The sequence below is a fragment of the Marmota monax genome, unplaced genomic scaffold (assembly GCF_021218885.2).
Source record: "Marmota monax isolate L192 unplaced genomic scaffold, Marmota_monax_Labrador192_F-V1.1 WCK01_AAM20220418_F8-fsc00187, whole genome shotgun sequence".
Classification (NCBI taxonomy): Eukaryota; Metazoa; Chordata; class Mammalia; order Rodentia; family Sciuridae; genus Marmota; species Marmota monax.
Window position 1 is genome coordinate 2,212,854 of NW_026694837.1, and position 18,926 is coordinate 2,231,779.

Sequence of the window (18,926 nt, forward strand, 5' to 3'; positions counted from 1 at the left end):
CATCCCAGGAACCAGACAACCCCCCAGGACCTGCATGGACACTGCCAATCTGGCCTCTATCAGATCTGCTGGCTGGCCCCTCCAAAAGACAGCCACTCTTCCTGTATGTGGACTCAGGTTTCAGGCGGGGCCAACAGGCCAGACAGCAGTACTGTCTCTTTAAAAGTGACTCTGCATTTCTCTGCTCAGGTTCATTTTGAATCACTATTATAGTTTAACCCTGAGAACAATTTGGGTTTTGTTTTCCCAAGAATTAGGGGTCCCCTATCATTCCACCCCTCATACTCACCTACACCATGCTCTTTCCACATTCTCCTCAAAAAATAAACATATATTCCAAATTGTTGATTAGACCTCAGGCTTCATTTCTATTTTCAAGAATGGATGCTGATTTTACTAGAGCTCAGTTTTTCAAGAGTGTTCAAGGCCTCAACATTTCACCGTAAGACTAAAAAGAGACATTTCTGTGTAGCAGTGGCAGCCCCTAGGAAGGATGACAGACCATTTGGAGCGGAAATGTCAGGTGATGGGCAGTATCAAGTCATGGCAGGAAGGGATACTTGGCAGATTTTCCAGCTCTGCCCTCCCTTCCTCTTGGAAGCAGAGAGGAACACCAGAGCCAACAGCACCCTGCTTCCTACTACCAGGCTCCCCCAGTGTAGTGTTGCTTGCAGAGTGCCCACTTGTGGTCAGAATCTGACACTGCACCTAGTTGCCAATTTTGGCATTTACATTAATAAGATTTTCTTTTCAGAAAAGATATTCCAGTAATTTCCTTTAACATCAGTTTAAGTACAGAAAATGGGTGTAGCCTTTTCTTTATTTGAACCATGCTGGGATTGGGAGGAACCTACATAACATGCCAGGGCATGGACGATGAGCACCACCGCATAGCTGGAGTCAGGCATGTGGAGATGATGGAACAACAGATATCACGAGGACACAAGCAGATGCAGTGCAGCAAAATTTCCCAAGTACCTCTGGGAGCCAGGCACAGCATTTTGAAATTGAAAAGCCAAAACATGAGTCAAACAGACCTAACTTCAAAAACATGGTGGTCTTGTAGCTGGACAAAGAAAAGTACATAAGCCACTATGGTATGTACCTAAAATCCCAGCTATGTGGGAGGCTGAGGCAGGAAGAATCCAAATTCAAGGTCAGCCTGGGCAACTCAGTAAGACCCTGCTCAAAATAAAGGCGAGGGATGTAGCTCAGTGATAGAGCACTTGTCCAGCAAACACAAGGCTTGTGTTCAATCCCCAGTAGCAGGGAGAAAAAAGATAAAAACATAATAGTAAGATAGGTACATACTCCAGATCAAGGAACGAACACACCCCTAAATTGGTTTTCAGATTCTTTTTTTCTTTCTTCTTCCTCTTTTTTTTTTTTTGGTTAGTACCAGGAATGGAACCCAGGAACAATGTAACTCTGAACTACCTTTTTAAATTTTGAGACAGGGTCTCATTAAATTGCCAAGGCTGGCCTTGAACTTGTGATCTTCCTGCCTCAACCTCCCCAGTAGCTTGGATTACAGGTATGCACCACCATGTCTGGCCTTAGATTATTCTTGTGGGGCTGGGGATGTGGCTCAAGCGGTAGCGCGCTCGCCTGGCATGCGTGCGGCCCGGGTTCGATCCTCAGCACCACATACAAACAAAGATGTTGTGTCCGCCGAAAACTAAAAAAAATATATTAAAAAAAAAAAGGCTGATGGAGCTCAGTGGTAGAACACCCCTAAGTTTAATTCCTAGTACCGCAAAATAAATAAATTAAAAAAAAAAAAAAGATTATTCTTGTGGCCACATTTGGGATGGATCAGAGAAGACCTGGGAGTTGGTCCCAAAAAGCCAGGTAGGGAAGTGGTAAAGGGTCCTCTGGAAGAAATACAGGTGGTGGGGGGAGGGGCTGGCCTTAAGGAAGATCCAATAGGGATCCAATAGGGATCTGGGGTTTGGGTACAATGGAGAAGGCAGGGAGGCCTGAGGGCAAGCAGAGGAGAAAGATCTCAGGTCTGTAGCTTCAGTTTGCATCACATCAGGAGGAAGAATCCTAAGCAACCGGCAGCTTGAACCAGATTAGAAGGAAGACCTTGTCTACCTTCACCTCAGATACATACTCTAGTTTGACAAATTAGCACCTGGACTTCAGTTCCCACTATGATGGTATACTTAACAACCCCATTAGGGCTTGAGCTCATGGAAGAGTGAAAAATAAGCTAACAGAATTTATTGAGGGCTGAAGCCTTCAATTAAAAAAAACTCCCGTAAGCAAGGAAGTTCTGCCAGAGGTGCCAACTCAGTAGCAATGTGAGGGTCAGAGATCAGTAAACAGACAGCCCAGGCAGGGCAGCAAAACCTCCTGCCTTTCTGAGACTCATACCCAAGTGCTGGGGCTGGAGGGTCACCATGACTAGAGGACTGCACTTCCCTCTAGCCAGGCAGTCATTCTTGGGCAGGGGTCTCAGTGGTAAGGACCCCTTCACTGAGACTCTCACAGTCCCATTCCAAACCACCCCTCCTTAGGCTAGAGTTTGGGCTGAGAAGGAAGAAGTCCAGCTTCAATATGAGGGACACATAGGCTCCTTGTTCCCCAGGAAGTCTGGCAGGCAGAGCTTTTGGTGTCAGGGCTGGGTGCCAGGCAGGGGAGAACCCTCAGGCCTCAGCCTCTTCCTGCCCAGTGATGTAGGAGTACCGCCAAGAGCTGGGGGTGGAGCTGGCCAGTTTTTCAGAGTTCATTGCAGGGACTGAGGACAGAGTTGGGGGGTGGGTAGAAGTTAAGACCAAGAAAAGACAAGAAGCTGTCTCTGTCTCCAGCCTTGTGAAAGGAGAAATGAAGCAACAAAGAAAAAACTTGGCTTTTCTGTCTGGGCCACAGTTCGGGTGTCCTGGCTGGAGGCCTGTCCCTCCCCTGTGGGCCCAGCAGGGGGCACTACAGCTCCTCTGAGGCCCAACCCCTCAGGCCCACAGCTGGGTCCTGCTCATCCCTCCAGACCCATACTTCCTATCTTCTACCATGCCAAGGCATTAAGCTGTCGCCTGAGGACACAGGGAGGCACAGAGAGGAAAAAAAATTTTTTTAAAATTTAATCAGAGAGCCTCTGAAGGCACCTGTTTCTGTTGAATATATTAAAAAAAGGCAGTAAAATAGCATCTAATATAGTGTGTATGATGGGTAGGGATGGGTGAAGGGCAGGGGAAAGGGGCAGGGAGAAAGGAGGGAGGGGAAATATCAGATCAGACCATACAACGGTCAGTCCTGGCCCCCCAGCCACCCCTGGTGTAGGCAGACAGAAACAAAACACTTATACACGCTCTCTGAGCCCAGGAGCCTCACCTGCCTTGCAGGGACCAGTCAGCCATCAGTCAGAGGCCATGCCCCTCCTGTCTGACCCTCAAGCCCAGTGTTCTCAGTGTCCATCAGAGGCTCCCTCCCCAGGGCCTGGACATCCAGGCCCCACACAGGGCATAAGAAAGCAGAAGTTGGCTTTAAAAGAAGAGAAAACCTTCAGACTACCCTGCTCATTCTTGGCAAAAGGGGCAGGGGGCAGGTCAGCAGTGCAGTCCTTCTGTCCATCCATGGTCACACAATTGCCCGAAGCAGGAAGGAGAGGACAGCCCCCAGTGCCAGGCCCAGACTCAAAAAGAAGGTCATGATGGCTCCCGCGGTCTCCGCCTCGGCCGGCTTTACTTTCCTAAAGGAGGGAAGGAAGACGACCCAGGGCTGACTGCCCAGCCCCGACCCCAGCCACAGTCCCCAGTATCTGGGGTAGGGAGACCAATCTGTCCTCCTTTCCTACCCCCACCTGTTTCTGCCTCTTCGGGGACTGTGTACTGAGGAGGTGTTTTCCATGCTGCCCCAACAGGTCCTTCCCACAGCTCCACCTAAGCAGCCCGGGCACCCCAGCCCTTACCACGGCTCTCCAGCCCCTCCCCCGCGGCCATCAGCTTCAGCACCAGAAAGTTTCCTTTTGCCCTCTTTCTCTTCACTGAGGGTCCCTGCTTGGCGCTCTAGACCCTGACAAATGCCTGGCCCCACTCACTTGGGCCCGAAGCACATGCAGAGGCTGGCGAGGTAGCCGTTGGAGAAGGCGAAGGCGGCCATGAAGAAGATGTACCAGGCATCATGCTTGAAGACCACAGCCAAGTAGCGACGGGGATGGACGTTACACAGCAGTAGCAGCGGCACAAACACCAGCCGCGCCACCACCAGGCTCGGCAGCCAGCAGCTGTCCTTCCCAGGCTGCAGGGACAGGGCAGTGCCTCAGCCAGGCTGAGCCCTGGGTTCAATTTAGAGACCCTGGGGACTGGACTGGCCTCTAAGCCTGGTTACCTTTAGGGGGACATTGATCAGGAGCGCCCTGTGGAGTGCTGGGATGTTCTACAACTTGATTTGGATAGGTGCACACACACACACACACACATGTTAAGTTGTACACGTAAGACTTACACACTTAATTATATATAAATTATGTCTGGATCTTTAAAAAAAAAATGGCCCCCTTTCTGGCTCTCAGGCTGGACTCCTTTTTCCCAGAGGGGACCAATATCCCTTCCTCCACTTACCCACATGAAAACAGCTGTGAGGCTCCGGCCCAACCAGTCAAAGATATTAAAAGTCAAGAAACAGGACACAGGAATGAAGTAATCTCCTGGAAGAGGACGGGGAGGAGTAAGGGAAGAGAAACAGACAAGCAACTCCGGCCCTCATTGGCCCTCGCCTTCCCCAACCATACAGAAAGAAAAGATGCTTCCAGCGCAGGGAAGGACAAATGGACCCAGAAAGGTCTGCCTGGGTAGAAGGCAATCCAGGCTCGCTCAACTTCATTCCCAGTCCTGCCTGAGACCCTATGTGTCGGGAAGCTGCAGTGTCCTTACCCCAGGCGCTGGTGCCTGCGATGCTGGATTTGACCTCAGCAGTCACAGCAGGGAATAATCCAATGGTGACCGTGAAGTTGAAGCAGACAGAGAGGGCCAGGACTGAGATCTAGAGAAAAGGAATAAGATTCAGTCAGCTTTTTCTTTTTTTGGTTTTGGGGATTGAACCCATGGACACTCTGCCACTGAGCTACATCCCCAACCCTTTTTATCCTTTATTTTTAGACAGGATCTTGCTAAGTTTCTGAGGGTGGCCTTGAACTTGTGATCCTCCTGCTTTAGCCTCCAAAGTCATTGGGATTGAGTGTGCCCCACCACACACCTGGCTTCTCTGGATCCCTGTCTTCATGTGGTTGGCATTAAAGAACCAAGAAAATACACATGCAGGTGTGCACATATAAGAAAGAATCCAGGAATGTGACAAGTCTTGGGTCAAAAAGGGAACTAGAGGAAAGGGAGAGGGAGGGAGCAAAAAGAAAGAAAAGAGGTGAGGGACAGAGGGTAAGAAGCCCTGCCCCACATACATTTTTGAGGATGGCTCTAATAGAGGGGTTTCTGCTGGTAGCCTGAGAATTGGGGGTTGAGACCCCGGACTCCTCTTTGCTCGCTCTTGGCTCCTCTCCTGGCAGGTGACAGGTTGTAGAAGAATCTTGTTGTTGTGGGAAGGATGGAGGAAAAGACAGGGTTAGCTACAGTGGACGTAGCTTTACCTGGACCATAGCCGCACCCTAACTCTTAGCTAAGACCTCCCTTCCAAATCCCCAGGGCTTGAGCCCCCCACCCAGGGATTAACCATTCCCAGGACCTTCAGGTCATGTGACTCCCTACCCCAAATCAGAAACTGCTTCCTAGCGCCTTCAATCCACATGCCTGGGGCATCAGGGTCATAGGATCTCCCCACATTTTAACATTCCCAGCCCTCATTTCCTACGGTCCCCCTACCTCCACCCCTGGTTGCTCTGTCCTCCACTGGCTCATGGCTGCCAGCTAATACAGTGTGTCCATTCTTGTCCCCTCTGCTCATGTTCATGCTGCTCCTGCCTGGCATGCCGCCCGCCCCCGCTGCTTCCTTTGGCTATGAGACCTTTACTGATGAGGTCCAACTTGGTTTCCTGCTCCCCAGGCCCCTCAAGCTTGAGCTGCTGGTAGTAGCGGTAGAACTCCTATCGAGCAAGGGAGACAGGGAGGCAGAGTCAGAGGCATTGCTGGAACTCCTGCCTCCCCCAGTTTCAGTTCCAGACTCTTGGTCTAGACCCTGAACCTCCCCACCCACCAAACCCCAGATCCCTCCATTTGCTCACCAGCCTGGGCAGACCCAGGTAACAGATGATGGCCAAAATGACAACCACACAGGCTGTGATAAAATAGCCAAAGGCACTTTCTGACAGCTCTGAGCCACCTGAGATAGACAAGGTCTGTGATCAGAGAGAGGCCCCATCCCTTCTCCCCCACACCCCCCCCAGGGCAGTAGGCAGGTGAACGTTAGGACTCACTGGCAATGGCGCAGATCATGGCCACTGAGGCGAAGAGGCCTGCCAGGCCCTGGCCACTCATGATGGGGGCTGTGTAGTTGGCGGGCAGGAGGCCAGCCAGACCGAACAGGCTGCCCTGCAGGATGGCGCCAAATGCTGGGGAACAGGATGAGTATCAGCAAGGGATGGTGGGGCTGGCAGTCAAGGGTCCAAAGGAAAATAAGGCCCTGTGATTCCTGCTTGCTACCAGTGAGGCATTTTTTTGTAGTTTTTTTTTTTTTTTTTAAGTTGAACAAAATATCTTTGAACACAATATCTTTATTTTTTTTTAATTTTTATGTGGTGCTGAGGATGGAACCCAGCGCCCCACACATGCTAGGCGAGCCTCTACTGCTGAGCCACAACCCCAGCCCCTCCCAGTGAGGTTTGATGCTGAACTTCTCTCTGCCTCACACCCAGCCCAGCCCAGGCAGGTTCAAGCCTTTGAACCCCAACTGCTCATGACATTCGTCCGCTCCCGGCCCAAGCTTACAATTAATGAGTATGATCTTGATCATGGTGAAGACGAAGAAGGGCAGAGCATCCAGCTGCACCTTCACCAGGATGGCAGTGACCAGGAATACCAGCAGGATGGCCACTAGGCTGCCTAGGATCCGTACAGACTGGGGGATCCTGCAGGAGAGGCCCCGGGTAGCAATGAGGGGTGGGCAGGAGGCAGTAATGGCAGTGCTGGGGCAGAGGTAGGTACTCACCTCTGATGCAAGAAGGAGTTAAGGCAAGAGAAGAGCAGCAGTGGCAGCATGGCACACAAGGTCATGACATTGTTGAAGATGGCACTGAGAGACCTGTGTTCTGGTAAGGGTGCTGTGGGGACAGCTGGGTCCTGTATGTCCTTGCTCAATACAGCAGCATTCAAGGACACATTCTGAGACATGTCCAGGCGGTTTGTGAAATACTGCAAGGGTTGCAGATAAAATGTTGAAACCTCTGTCCCTTCCTATGCCCAAATGCACATACCCAGGCCCTGGAAGCCCAGAGGACATGCCCCCATGGAACCCAGTTCCCCCCCGTCTCACCTTAGTGGCTGTCATGAAAAAATTCCAGGGGAGCAGTGTCCCCAAGCCCAGCATGAAGAAGATAAGCCAGACAGCTTTGTATCTGGGATGGGAGGAAAGAGAAGCCAAGTGACCCGCCATCCTACCCACCCTTCCAGGTCAACCTGAGACCCCTTCCTCCCTGCCCTCAATCTCTTCAGTTCTCCCAGGGAATACGTGGAGTCCAGGGACCCAGGACTGAATGGCATGGCAGATAGGACCTTGGTTCTCAGCCTTCAAACACTCAGCGGATCCTGCAGGCTGGGAACCAGTGTGACCCACATATCCGGAGATGGTTTTGAAAATCCTGCTGAAGGGCTGGGGTGGGCGGGTGAGTGAGAAAACAAACAGCGAGGAGTCTTCTGCTCCCACCAGGCTGGCTGTCTGGAAGTGATTGTGCATCTGGGCAGGAACTGTATGGTTCCCCAAAGAGGATTCTGAGGTCAAGAAGCTCCCAGACCATTCTGGATCTAGCAGAACAGGAAGGTGGGGTGCCTGGGAGGCAGGGAAGGAGAGAGCTACTGCTGTTTTTTTTTCCCCCTGGTCCAGACAGAACTGGTTTTATAGGTCATACTACCAAAGGCAGGCCAAGAGGTCTGTAGCCACTGGACATCTGGGCCCGGTATAAATAAAGACCACCCAGCTCCAGCCAGGCCAGTATTTAATTATGTAGGCCTTACCTACAAGCTTAGCAACCTGGTGCACCAGGGTCACTAAGGCCCATGGCTATCTCCAGATATGTGTGTCATACCCTCCCAGCAGCCAAGACTCACATTCTTCAGAGTTGACCCAAGGCACTGAGGAGGAGGCCTGGCCACGGGGTAGGGGAACATCACACACCTCATATGGAGAGGATCTTGGTGAGTGCCCCAAATAGATAGATCTGAGCTATGACAAATGCAGTCCCCAAAGCCTTCATATCCCCCTTGAAGTAAACATGCTAAAGGGTTGATTTGGAGGCCCATAATGAAGGGCAAAACTCCCAGGCAAGGTCATACAGGACAGAGGGTCAGAGGTGGGGTGGGAAGACAGGTGGTGAAGAGGGGAGAGGGCTTCAGGGAACCACCGCAGAAGAGGGGGCCAGGCTGGGGCACCGGGCTGCCTGGGAAGGGAGGAAGCACCTGGGCCTTACTTCAATTCTCTCCCCTCCATACAGCCCTGTGAAGTGGATATTCTTATCTGTTTCACAGGTGGGGAAACGGTCCCCAAGAGACCAAGTTAAAAGACCCCACAAAGTGGCCTGGTTCCATAAACTCTGGCGCAGAAAGAAAAGAAGGTAGGCAGGGGAAATGTGAGGGGGGGTGTGGTGGCCCGAGGCAGAGGGAAGGACAGCCTGAAGCCTGGCTAAAGTGTGGCAGGGCTTCATCAACACTGTCATGTCCCAAACCATTATAGAGCTCGAACCCATACAGTCTCTCCCTCCAAAACTCTTCCTCATTGCTACGGCAGCTCTAACTTGAGGGAGTTCACAGGCTCCAGAAGTGGGAAGGTTATATCTAGGACCAGGGTGGGGTGGGGTAATCTGAGGCACAGGCCCCAGGGTAGTCCTGAGGGACAGGGAGGTTTTGCCAGATGTGCTCTGGAATGAAGGGTATTGCCAAGTATCTCCCCAGTGGTGGCGGAAGGGGACAGAAGCTGTGGGACTAGCTGGAGTGCAATACTGGAACACCGACAGGCCAGACAGGCTGCTGCCACCTCATGCCCCCCTGCAGGCTCCCCTGCCATCACCCAGCCAAGACATGCATGGTTCCCAGCCCAAAGCAGACCTGACTCAGAGCTACCTGGCCACCCTGTGGTGGCAATTCCAAATTCCAAGGAACACTGCCCCCACCCCCCTGGAGACCCATTCCCTTGATCCCTAGCCCAGGTCCCCTCCCCTGCCCCCAGTACCTACCTGTCTTGAGGCTGGTGACTGGTGGTGGTCATGGTGCTGTTGTTCTCAGTTGCGCCTGGCTGACGGCTCCCTCCCTCTGAGGCTTGCTGGGGGCAGAAGCAACGGGAGGCCCTGCTTCCACCAAGCCCTCCTCAGACTCTTGTGGGGAGGAGGGGACGAGGCAGACAGAGCGGGCAAGTGAAGAGTCCCACGGGATCCCCTCTGGGTCCTGCCCCTCAGGACCACTCGGATAGACCCTCTGGCCCAGCAGGCCAGTCTGATGGGGCCCCTATGGCTGCTCAGCCTCCACCTGGCTCCCGGCCTGGCCGCTGCCACCGCTATTTTTATCCAGCAGCCGAAGCAGTTTATAAGCTGGGAAACAGGAGGGTGGAGAGCAGGAAAGAAGGAGGAGGAAGCATGATTGAGAGAGAAGGAAAGACAGTCAAAGACAGAGAAGAGATGAGAAGGGTCAGAGGCCATGCTGACAATGGAAGGTGAGCTGGAGGACAGGAACAAAGTGGAGGGGACAGCCAGAGGCAGGGGGAGCAAGGCACAGAACAAAAACCAAACAAATCTGCAGAGGCCCCAGGCCCCCTCCGCAAGTCTGATCTGTCAATTTACCCAGGAGCCCCTGGATTCAAGGACAGGGTAGGCTTTGTGGAGCCTGTCCCCTACTGAAGGCACCTCAGACTGGCCTCTCTCCTAGGGGCATCTTAAACCTTTCTTTTCAACCACTGCCCAGAGGCTTCCTAATTCCCAGCCAGATTTCCAGGGAAATATTTCACAAAGGGTGTGGGGATGTGACCCTTCTCACAACCCAGACCAGCCACTCTGACCCCCAGTGCTGGCCCAAAGGTCATCCCATCCCCCTGTGAGTTCCACTCCAGGCCGATGTTTTCTTCTCCTTTCTGAGATTGGCTTAAAGGGAAGATTGGAGGTGTAGGGCCTCAGGCACAGACCCAAACTGCTGAGTCCCAAAGCTCCCAGCCACCGGCCTCGGCATTCCTCTCTGTGCCTCACTTGTGTAGGAGGCTCCCTGGCACCAGAAGGTTAAACAGCTTTCCATTAGATGGCCTGGGTGGCCACGCTGGCATGCACTGGCCCACCCTCCAGGTGAGCCTAGCTCTGGAACCAGGTCTGCTGCTGTCTGGAGGCCGGCCTTCTGCTCCCTGTCCAGGCACTTGCCTAGACTCACTAACAGAAGGGGAGAACAGAAGGGGCCTGGGCAGTCCCTAGGAGGGGGTCCTAAGGCAGGCTGGGCAGCAGACCTTGTCCACATGGTCCTGAAGGAGGGCCTAGAGTGAAAAAGGTGGTATGGGGCAAAGCAAGAGAGGACCCCTCTGGCCTCATGGGCCTCTTTCTGAGAAGCCTCATGAGCACAAAAGCAAACCCAGGAGATAAAAGGCCCAGAGCTGCTGGGGAGATAAGATTGCAAGGAGAGCCCCCTGCACCTGAAGGTCACAGCAGTGACAGCAGGGGACTCTGAGACCCTCAATGGGCTTTTTCACTCCTCCCTGGGTAAACTCTAGACTCCACAGATCTTCCTCATCCCTCAGTCCAAAGCTGGGTCGTAGGGGTGGGAGCGTACCTCCAAATGGAGGAGAAGGGCTTCTTCTTCCAATCCTCTTTCAACAAATATTTACTAAGGACCTCAGTATGCAACCAAGCATTGTTGCTAGGCACTGGGGACAGAGTGGCAAACAATAGTATTGATGTCTTCTAGAGGGATAAGGACAAGAGGGCTCTGCTGGAGTGGAGGAAGGACTCAGGTTTTTCATCTGTACCAGGGAGGGACCCCGCCATCTCTCACCTCCACAGAGCCGGTGTTCCACCCTACCCCAACACAAAGGGCTCCTGGCAGAATAGCCCCCTCCCCTTAGCAAAGTGCATTAGGCTTGGAGAAATGTCTATTTTTGTCTTCTTTCCCAGCCCGGCCCCTGTTCTACACAGTCCTCACCCCAGTCCTGGGTGCCCTGCAATTCCACTGGGCACCCCTCCACCCCTGCACACATCTTCACATTCCACTGGCCAACTTAGGTGTTTTGTTCTTGTCAGGTTTTGCCCAACAGCAACCAGGGATCTGATACCAGCTCAGACCATCTGGTGTCCCAGGGCCATGCCTTGGCCTGTCAAGTCTTGAAAGCAGTCACAAAATGGAGCCCCTCCCTGCCCCTAGGTTCCTAACACCTCTCAACCCAACTTCCAGGCATACCTTTGTGCTACATCAAATCTCCATTCCCCAGGGTGCCCTATAGGCCAGTCACTACTGTAGATCCCCTCTTTCTCTCAACTATCCAGAAGCTAGTTCTAGATTGTTTCTGCTGAGCAGATGGGCCAGCCGGGGTTCAGAGATGTTGGGTCACTTGCCCAAGTTCACTGAGTAGGTGAATGGGGAGCCAGGATTCAAACTCAATGCTCATTTCATTCTAGGTTCCTTTCCGGCTGGGCAGGGAGGTATAAAGACTGCTTCCCAGATGTCCCTGTAGACTGGGGAGGGGGGGGGGGCACTGCTGCAATTAAAGGGAAAAAATAGGCCTATAATTCCATCTATTGGGAAGGCTGGGACAGGAGTATAGCAAGTTTGAGGCCAGCCTTGGCAATTTAGCGCAACTCTGTTTAAAAAAAAAAAAAGGCTGAGAATGAAGATCAATGGTAGAACACCCCTGGGTTCAATCCCCAGTCACCCCCTATAAATATAAATAAATAAATAGAAGAATAAAGTGGGGGCCCAGATCATTCCCAGCCTGACATGAATGTCAGAGGTAGGGTACCTCATCTCCATCCCATCACACATATACATTCAGGCACGAAGAACTCATAGACAGGAGGACAAGTCCAAGGGTCTGGAGGTTACTAAGATGAGTGAGCCAAGGGTCGGTACAGGGTTGGGGAGACATCCCTAGGAGGGTGAGGGCCCATCGCTGCTCTCCCCCGAGGATAAAGCCCGGCGTTTGCTATCCTTGTCTCTCATTTACTCTGTAAGTAAACGAGGACGCGCCAGGAACGGGAGGTCAGGGACAAGAATTTGGCCAATAAAAGAGATACTTAAAGGGACAGCTCCCCTACCTCCATCTGCGTCGCCCCCATCCCCATCCCCCTCACTGCGAACACGGTGTCCTGGCCCCTCCCATGTCTTGAAGACAATCGACCAGGATTAACTGTCCCCTCGCCTGCGTCTTGTGGAGGTCCGCGAGGCAACAGCAGCTTTTAGGCCCGGGAGCCAGGCCACCCATGCCCCACTCCGGTTGTGGTCCCCACAGAAATCCCCAGCGCCCAGAGCCTGGGTGTGCCACGTGCTGCGCGCTCTGCACGAGTCAGGCCAGGGAAGCGACGGTCGCTAGGCCGCGGAGCTGTTTGGCCTGGCCTCCCTCCCTCGTGGCAAGCTGGACGCGCCACCCCACGCCCGGCCGTCCCCAGCACGCGCCCACCCAAGACCCTCGGAGCACCTGCCGGAGAAGAACTCCTCCGCGCGGAGACCTGCGCGCTTTCTCTGCAGCTTCCCGCGCCCGCAGGAGAGCTTTCAAACCCGCCCTCCGCTGAGCCCGCCCCCGGTCCGCGCCCGCCACCACCTCCCGCTACCCTGCCGGCCTCGCCCCGCCCCCGCCCCCCGCCCCCAGGGTCTCCCGCTTAGCAGATCTGCAAGCGCCGGGGCCTGCACCAGGACACCCTGCGTCCCAGGGCCATCTGGTCGCATTATTTCTTAGGGCCACACTAACCCAGCCCGTTATTAGGCGTGTGGGCCTGGAGGGCACAGCTCGACACTAGGCGCCCCTAGTCCCTTCCGCGCCGAGGCTGTGCAAAGTCCCATCCCAGGGACTTTTCACAGGCCCGGACGCCCCCACTGCCAGGATCCGCCAGGCTCAGCTGAGGTGTTCCGTTATCCCGCCCCAAACCCCGCCCACGCCTCTACAGTACACAGAGCCTCCTTTCTTTCCAGTGTCCCACCTTTTCCAGTTTAGATCCCTTCTCCTTTCGTTTCAATAAGACTTCTGTCCCTTTCACCCACTCCCTTGTGGGATCCTTACGACTCAATCATTTGTGACCTGTGTGGTGGGTTTTTCTTACCCATGACACATACACATGGCCATAGGTCCATAAACATCATGCCACCCACAGCTCTGACTTGAAGGGATGAGTGTCTCCGTCTCTGTCTCTTGTCTCTGTGTAGGGGAGAGAGGCAGAGTCCTCGGGCTCCCTCATGATCTACCGTTTCTAAATCGAGCACTTTGGAAAACTGAGGCACTGCTGGGAATGGAAGAGAAAGCCAGGAAGAGCCCAACATCCTGCACAAATCCCATTGTCCCAGAGACGATATAGGTCAGAGGTGGAATCCTTGCTGAGCTCCATATCCTTCCCTGGCTGATGGGGTCCGTGTTGAGGAGGGGTCCACCATGTACCTCCAAGGGAGGAGCAGGGATTCCTTTTTGTTCTTGTTGGAAAGTAAATCAGGGGGTCATTCTCTGCCCCTACCTCAGTGCTCAGTGCTTTAGGACTATCCAAAGGTTGGAAGTGTCCTGGGGAGAGAAAATTCAACCTAGGCTGCTTACCCCACCCTCAATTACCCCAGAGGCCTGTCCCCTGGAGAAGTCATACACACTAATTAACAATTAGCGCCTGGGTGCCCAGCGGCTCAGGAGGCTGAGGCAGGAGAACAGTGAGTTTGTAGCCAGGTTTGGCAGCTTATGGAGGTTCTAATCAGCTTAGCAAGGTTATAATCAACTTATTGAGACCCTGTCTCTAAATGAAATACAAAAAAGGACTCAGTGGTTGAGGGCCCCTGCGTTCAATCCCTGGTACCAAAAAATAACATCAAACAATTAGTGGTACTAAAATCATAGGGACACTGCAAAATCATCCCTCTCCCCAAGAAAGCCTGGGCCCTGAGGAGGGAGGGGTTTTATATAGGGCAGTGGGTAGAGGTGTCCCCAGCCTTATAGCTCTGGTGGAGATGATACACATCTTCCCCACAGCAGGAAGCAAACAGAGGGCAGGAAGATGGGGTGGGTGGTATTTTTCTAGGCACTGTCCCTTGGCTTTTGAGTGGCTCATGTCTGTCCACAACCTTGGGTTCCTACCCTCATGTTTGTCCGGTCTCTCTCTCTTCCTCACCTTGCTATTGCCTCCCCTTCTCCTTGGCCCCCTGCCTCATTCCCACCTTCCTTTCTGGCTCTGGCCCTGTGGGGGTGGCAGGACTGGTGGTCAGAGAGATCCGCTAGGCACAGCCAGGTTCGGTGGTTAGTGGCTGCAGTTGTGTGCAAAGGGGGCTGGAAGTATGAGGAAACAGGAGGAAGTGGTGAGGGTCCCCAGGAGACCAGACTAGGGAAGGTTGGTTCCTCTCCCCATCCCCATGGGGCCTGCCCTGCTCAAGGGATGGCAACAGCCAGGCCTATTATTGTTGGAGAGAAGTCTATCTGGCACACACCCTGCCTGGGCCAGGGCCAGACCCATACCCATCACGGTGGCCTTCCCAGACAGAGAAGGTGGCTGGTTGTCCACGCCCTCTGCTGGACAGCCTTCGGAGGCCCACTAACACAGGTCTGTGCCTGGAGATTTTCTAGCTAAATTAGTCCTCTGCCCAGTGGTTCTCTCCCTTCATGGAATCAGATCTCAGTCACAGGGAATGGAGGGGAACTTTGGTCCTTCAGACCCCCATACCCACCTTATTCCCTATTCCACTGGGGACTATGGCATGCTCCAGACTCCTTCTCCCCTGGGTTACTTGTAAGCATGCCTCACCACCAGCACACAGCCCTCTCTCTCCAGGCCTGTGTCCTCTCAGCTGTCATCAACAAGCCATCTGTGTTTGCTGGAAATGTATTTGCTGAGCCCGGGGGGGTTATCACTAGAACATGTGTCATGTTTTCAGTTGTGTTTGTGATTGTCTTCATGGCCTTTGTGGCAGGGCTGGTTCTAGAGTGAGGACAGTGAAGTGCTACCTAAGACACCAAATTTAAGGGATGCCAAAATCATCATCATCATCATCATCATGATAAATTTGTAATGCAATGTGGAATTTTGGTTTGTTTGGAAGTGTTGGGTATCAGCTGGGTGCAATGATGCAGGCCTGTAATCCCAGGTACTAGGGAGACTGAGGCAGGAAGAAGGCAAGTTCCAGGACAGTCTAGGCAACTTAGAGAAGCCCTGTCTCAAAATAAAAAAAAAATAAAAAGGGCTGGGGATGTAGCTCAGTGGTAGAGCGCCCCTGGTTCAATTCCCAGTACTAGGAAAGAAAGAAGAAAGGAGAGGAAGCGAGAGAAAGAAAAGAAAGGCAAAGAAAAGATCAACTATGTGCTGGGGTTCATGAACATGACCCTGAACATACTAGGGACACCACTGAGCTACACTTCAGCCCTAGTGAAATGTTCAAAAACCAAATTTAGAGCTGGGGTTGTGGCTCAGCGGTAGAGCGCTCGCCTAGCATGTGGAGGCCCTGGGTTCCATCCTCAGCACCACACAAAAATAACTAAAATAAAGGTTTTGTGTCCAACTACAACTAATAAATTTTTAAAAACCCAAATTTAATAAAAAGAATCAATGATTAATACAAGGTCGAATTTTTAAATAAAGACAGGTGTGTACAAAGGGTGGGTTTTAGGTCAGGGTTCAAGAAGAATTAAGTCTTTGTTCACTGGGTCTGCTCAGGCCCCCGACTTCTGCTCTAGGCAGATCTCTGACCTCTGGCAATTGTAAATAGCTGAGATCAAGGAAGAGGGGGAGTCACCTTCAAATTCCCAGAAAACTACCCTCCCTTCTAGAAACCGCAGATTCAGAATCCATAGAGGATCAGACTGCAGGAGCAGCGTGAGAACCGCGCAGAGCCCGCCCCTGCCCGGCGCGCGCCTCGCGCTCCCCCGCCGCCCCGGCCGCCGTTCCCTGCGCACCTGCTGAGACTTTGGCGGGGGCATCCGGACTTGGCAGAGAGGACGGAAATTCCCAGGCCGGCGGATCCGGGATCCCTCCGGGCCTCCTTACCTCCGGCCTGAGGCTATGTCCATGGCCCCAGAGCGCTGCCCGCGCCGGGGTGGACCGGGTCTTTGCCGCCGGGCGGGAGGTTTGCAACTGGCGATTGCGGCGCCCGCCCAGCGATCCGCGGCAGGCTCTCAGTCCCGCCTGGCGCCGTTCGCCGCTCGAGGGCGCAGAGCGTTTCGGGACGCCGGCGGTGAGGGAGCCTCAGTGGGAGGGGCTCGTGGGCCGAGCAGCCAGTGTTCCGAAGGGACAGGGTTAGGGAACCCGGGACTCAGACCCCCTTTACTCCGCCTCTACCCCAGGTCGTCCTCTCGAGAGGCAAGAGCGAGTGGATGACCTCGTCGGGAAGCGACTGGGGCGGGGAAAGTCCTACTGGAGTGAGGGTGCACAGCCTTGGTGTCGCTTCTCTGGACAAGGGATTGAATGGGGATCCCGAGAGGAACCTGTATTCATTACTATCCCCCCTCTCAACCAGAGCCCAAGACTCAGGGAAATAGGATTATTGCATGGGAACCATAAACAAATCATCCGGAGGCTGGGATGCAAATGTGCCTGACAACTCTTACTGGAAACACACACATCCCCAGTTGCCTCCTTTTGGGGAAGGGAGAATAAGGAATTGATTTTTTTCAGGCTACCCCTCCCTATTTTTTCCTAGGTCCTTGAAGTCCTACATTTTTACACTGCCCCCTCCCTCTCCGGTGGCTACCCGCAGGGTCGCTTAGCAAACAAGTCTCCCGCTTCTCACCACCTTTAGCTGAGATGACTCCAAACTGACTCAAACGGTTTTTTCTCCCTCTGTGAGCTAGCAGCCAACCTTCCTCTAAAACAGACCCAGACCATAACTAGGGGAAGTGTGACCTTCTGGGCAAAGTTAGACACTATAAACAACTTCAAGGTTTTGAAGACTGAGGTGGACAATGAAACAAACAGCCAAAGGAAGCCTCCCAGTGATCCTCTCCTCCAGCCCCCTCCCTACCTGCCAACCATTGAGGTGTAGGTGACAAAACTTTCAAAGGAGCATCCCAAGAATTCAACAAATATTTATTAAGCACTTGCTTTGTGCTGGGCTTTAGGAACAGTGCTGCCTCCAAAGGCAACCAAAATCATATTTTAAGGTAGGTAGGTCCCAAGTCTGGAAGACCAACAGTCTGGATTCAAATATCACCTCTTAGATAAATTGTCCTCATTTACCAGGAGGTGAGGTCTCCTCTCCCCTGAGGTCAGAGGTTGTTAGCAAAGATCTTTGAGAAGAATTGCAGGAGGAGGAAGGGGCAGTGATCAATTGTCTGTGAGATGCGAGGCATCCTTCTACAAAGACATGTCTGCTGGGAGGGGGAGGCCTTCAGGTCAGATCCCCACTGGACTGCCCAGTGGGCAGGCTGCTTTAGTGCTGTTGCCAGAACTACTCCTACTCCAGGAGAAAGCACTGCGATGGCTATGGCTGCTGCCAGGACGTGCAGCCTCACTTCTGGGGGCCTAACCTCTCCCTTCTCTCCAGGCGGTCCACTCTGGAGGTCTCCCCAGCATCTGGCGGGTGTCGCTGGCTGAGGATGAACAACAAACAGCCTAGAAGAGCCTCTCGAACATCCTGGGAGCTCAGGCGACGGGCCAACCGACGCAGCAAGGGCAGGAGGTGCTGGCGGGCCAGGCGGGCAGCAGGAAGCAGCAGACGGGAGAGCAGTCCTCGCAGCAGCAGTGGGAGCAGCGGGGCAGGCATGGCGAGCTCGGCGCTGCGAAGGCAACGGAGGCTCTAACCTTGTGCTTCCTGCTCCCACCTCACCTGCCAAAAGCATGGGTGGACAGGAGTGCCCCCCCTCTCTTCAGTTTACCAATTTGTGGGTTGCTTTTCCCTTTCTCTAAGCAAGGTAGCTGGTAGAGGGGGTTTCACCACAGCACGGATGGGGAGAGAAAAACTGGAGCTAGAACTCACAGCCAGCCCTTCCCTGTCTCCAGGGGCTCTACTGTTCCTGGGACCCCTTCCATCCCCCTGACATTCCCCAACTTTTCTTCCTCAGTCCAGCAATTCTTCCCCAGGCAATTCTAATTTTTCTTTTGGGGGGTTCTTGATCCACCCAGACCTGCAATCCTTAACACCCCGGCCCCCTACACCCACCGATCAGTTCAGCTCTCACCAGTCAGGACTGCTGCTCAGAATCAGTCTCTGGCTGGATCTTCCTGCAGTGGAGACAGCCTAGCTGGATGCAACACTGGGTAACCCCACCCAGCTCAGCTTGCCTGGGTAGGGGAAACAATGGAGAGACAGCTGTGTTCTGGCACCTGGTACATGGAGGGGAGCAGGCAGCTGGGCTGATCCCCTTTTCCAGTTTGGAAGGAAAAGGAAGGAGGGAGCATGTGCAGGAATTCCCCTTGCTGGGTACAAGCCTCAGAGTTGGAATTCAAACAGCATTTGCTAATTGTGTGGCCTTAAGCACACTGACTCTTCTGGGCTCCAGTCCCCTTATCTGCTACCTCAATGGCTGGGAAGAACCGAGAGGAGGAACTGAACAGGACAATGTAGGACACCCACATGTCCAAACCTCAGATGCAGTAAAACAGCCCCCAGGACACATTTATTAACACCAGACCTGTTCCAGTGGACAAGACAGGAAACCAGGACCTCGTGGGAGCAGGCCCTCTCCTGGGG

At 53.4% G+C, this 18,926-nt stretch overlaps 2 protein-coding genes across 2 annotated transcripts; both read right to left on the reverse strand.

Moving 5' to 3' along the window:
* Positions 1-3,067: 3,067 nt before the first annotated feature.
* Positions 3,068-16,425, reverse strand: Slc29a1 (solute carrier family 29 member 1 (Augustine blood group)). Its single transcript, XM_046426155.1, has 13 exons — positions 16,195-16,425; positions 9,335-9,420; positions 7,423-7,504; positions 7,099-7,301; positions 6,879-7,018; positions 6,368-6,502; positions 6,176-6,273; positions 5,959-6,037; positions 5,399-5,523; positions 4,875-4,983; positions 4,563-4,648; positions 4,040-4,239; positions 3,068-3,691 (listed from the first exon to the last, which is right to left on the reverse strand). The coding sequence occupies exons 1-13, from the start codon at positions 16,216-16,218 to the stop codon at positions 3,580-3,582; spliced, it is 1,479 nt and encodes a 492-aa protein (XP_046282111.1). The 5' UTR covers positions 16,219-16,425; the 3' UTR covers positions 3,068-3,579.
* Positions 16,426-17,353: 928 nt separating this feature from the next.
* Mymx (myomixer, myoblast fusion factor) lies at positions 17,354-18,001 on the reverse strand. Its single transcript, XM_046426239.2, has one exon. It carries the CDS (start codon positions 17,997-17,999, stop codon positions 17,745-17,747), a length of 255 nt encoding a protein of 84 aa, XP_046282195.1. The 5' UTR covers positions 18,000-18,001; the 3' UTR covers positions 17,354-17,744.
* Between the last annotated feature and the right edge of the window lie 925 nt (positions 18,002-18,926).

What these genes read in the sequence shown, in the direction of transcription:
- Slc29a1 (XM_046426155.1), bottom strand. Translation starts at nt 16,218, where the DNA reads ATGCCCCCGCCAAAGTCTCAGCAG. An exon ending in GTTGGACCTCATCAGTAAAG is followed by an intron (nt 5,524 to 5,958) that starts GTCTCATAGCCA and finishes CACAACAACAAG; the next exon opens with ATTCTTCTACAACCTGTCAC. An exon ending in TCACAGCTGTTTTCATGTGG is followed by an intron (nt 4,240 to 4,562) that starts GTAAGTGGAGGA and finishes CTGTCCCTGCAG; the next exon opens with CCTGGGAAGGACAGCTGCTG.
- Mymx (XM_046426239.2), bottom strand. Translation starts at nt 17,999, where the DNA reads ATGCCTGCCCCGCTGCTCCCACTGCTGCTGCGAGGACTGCTCTCCCGT.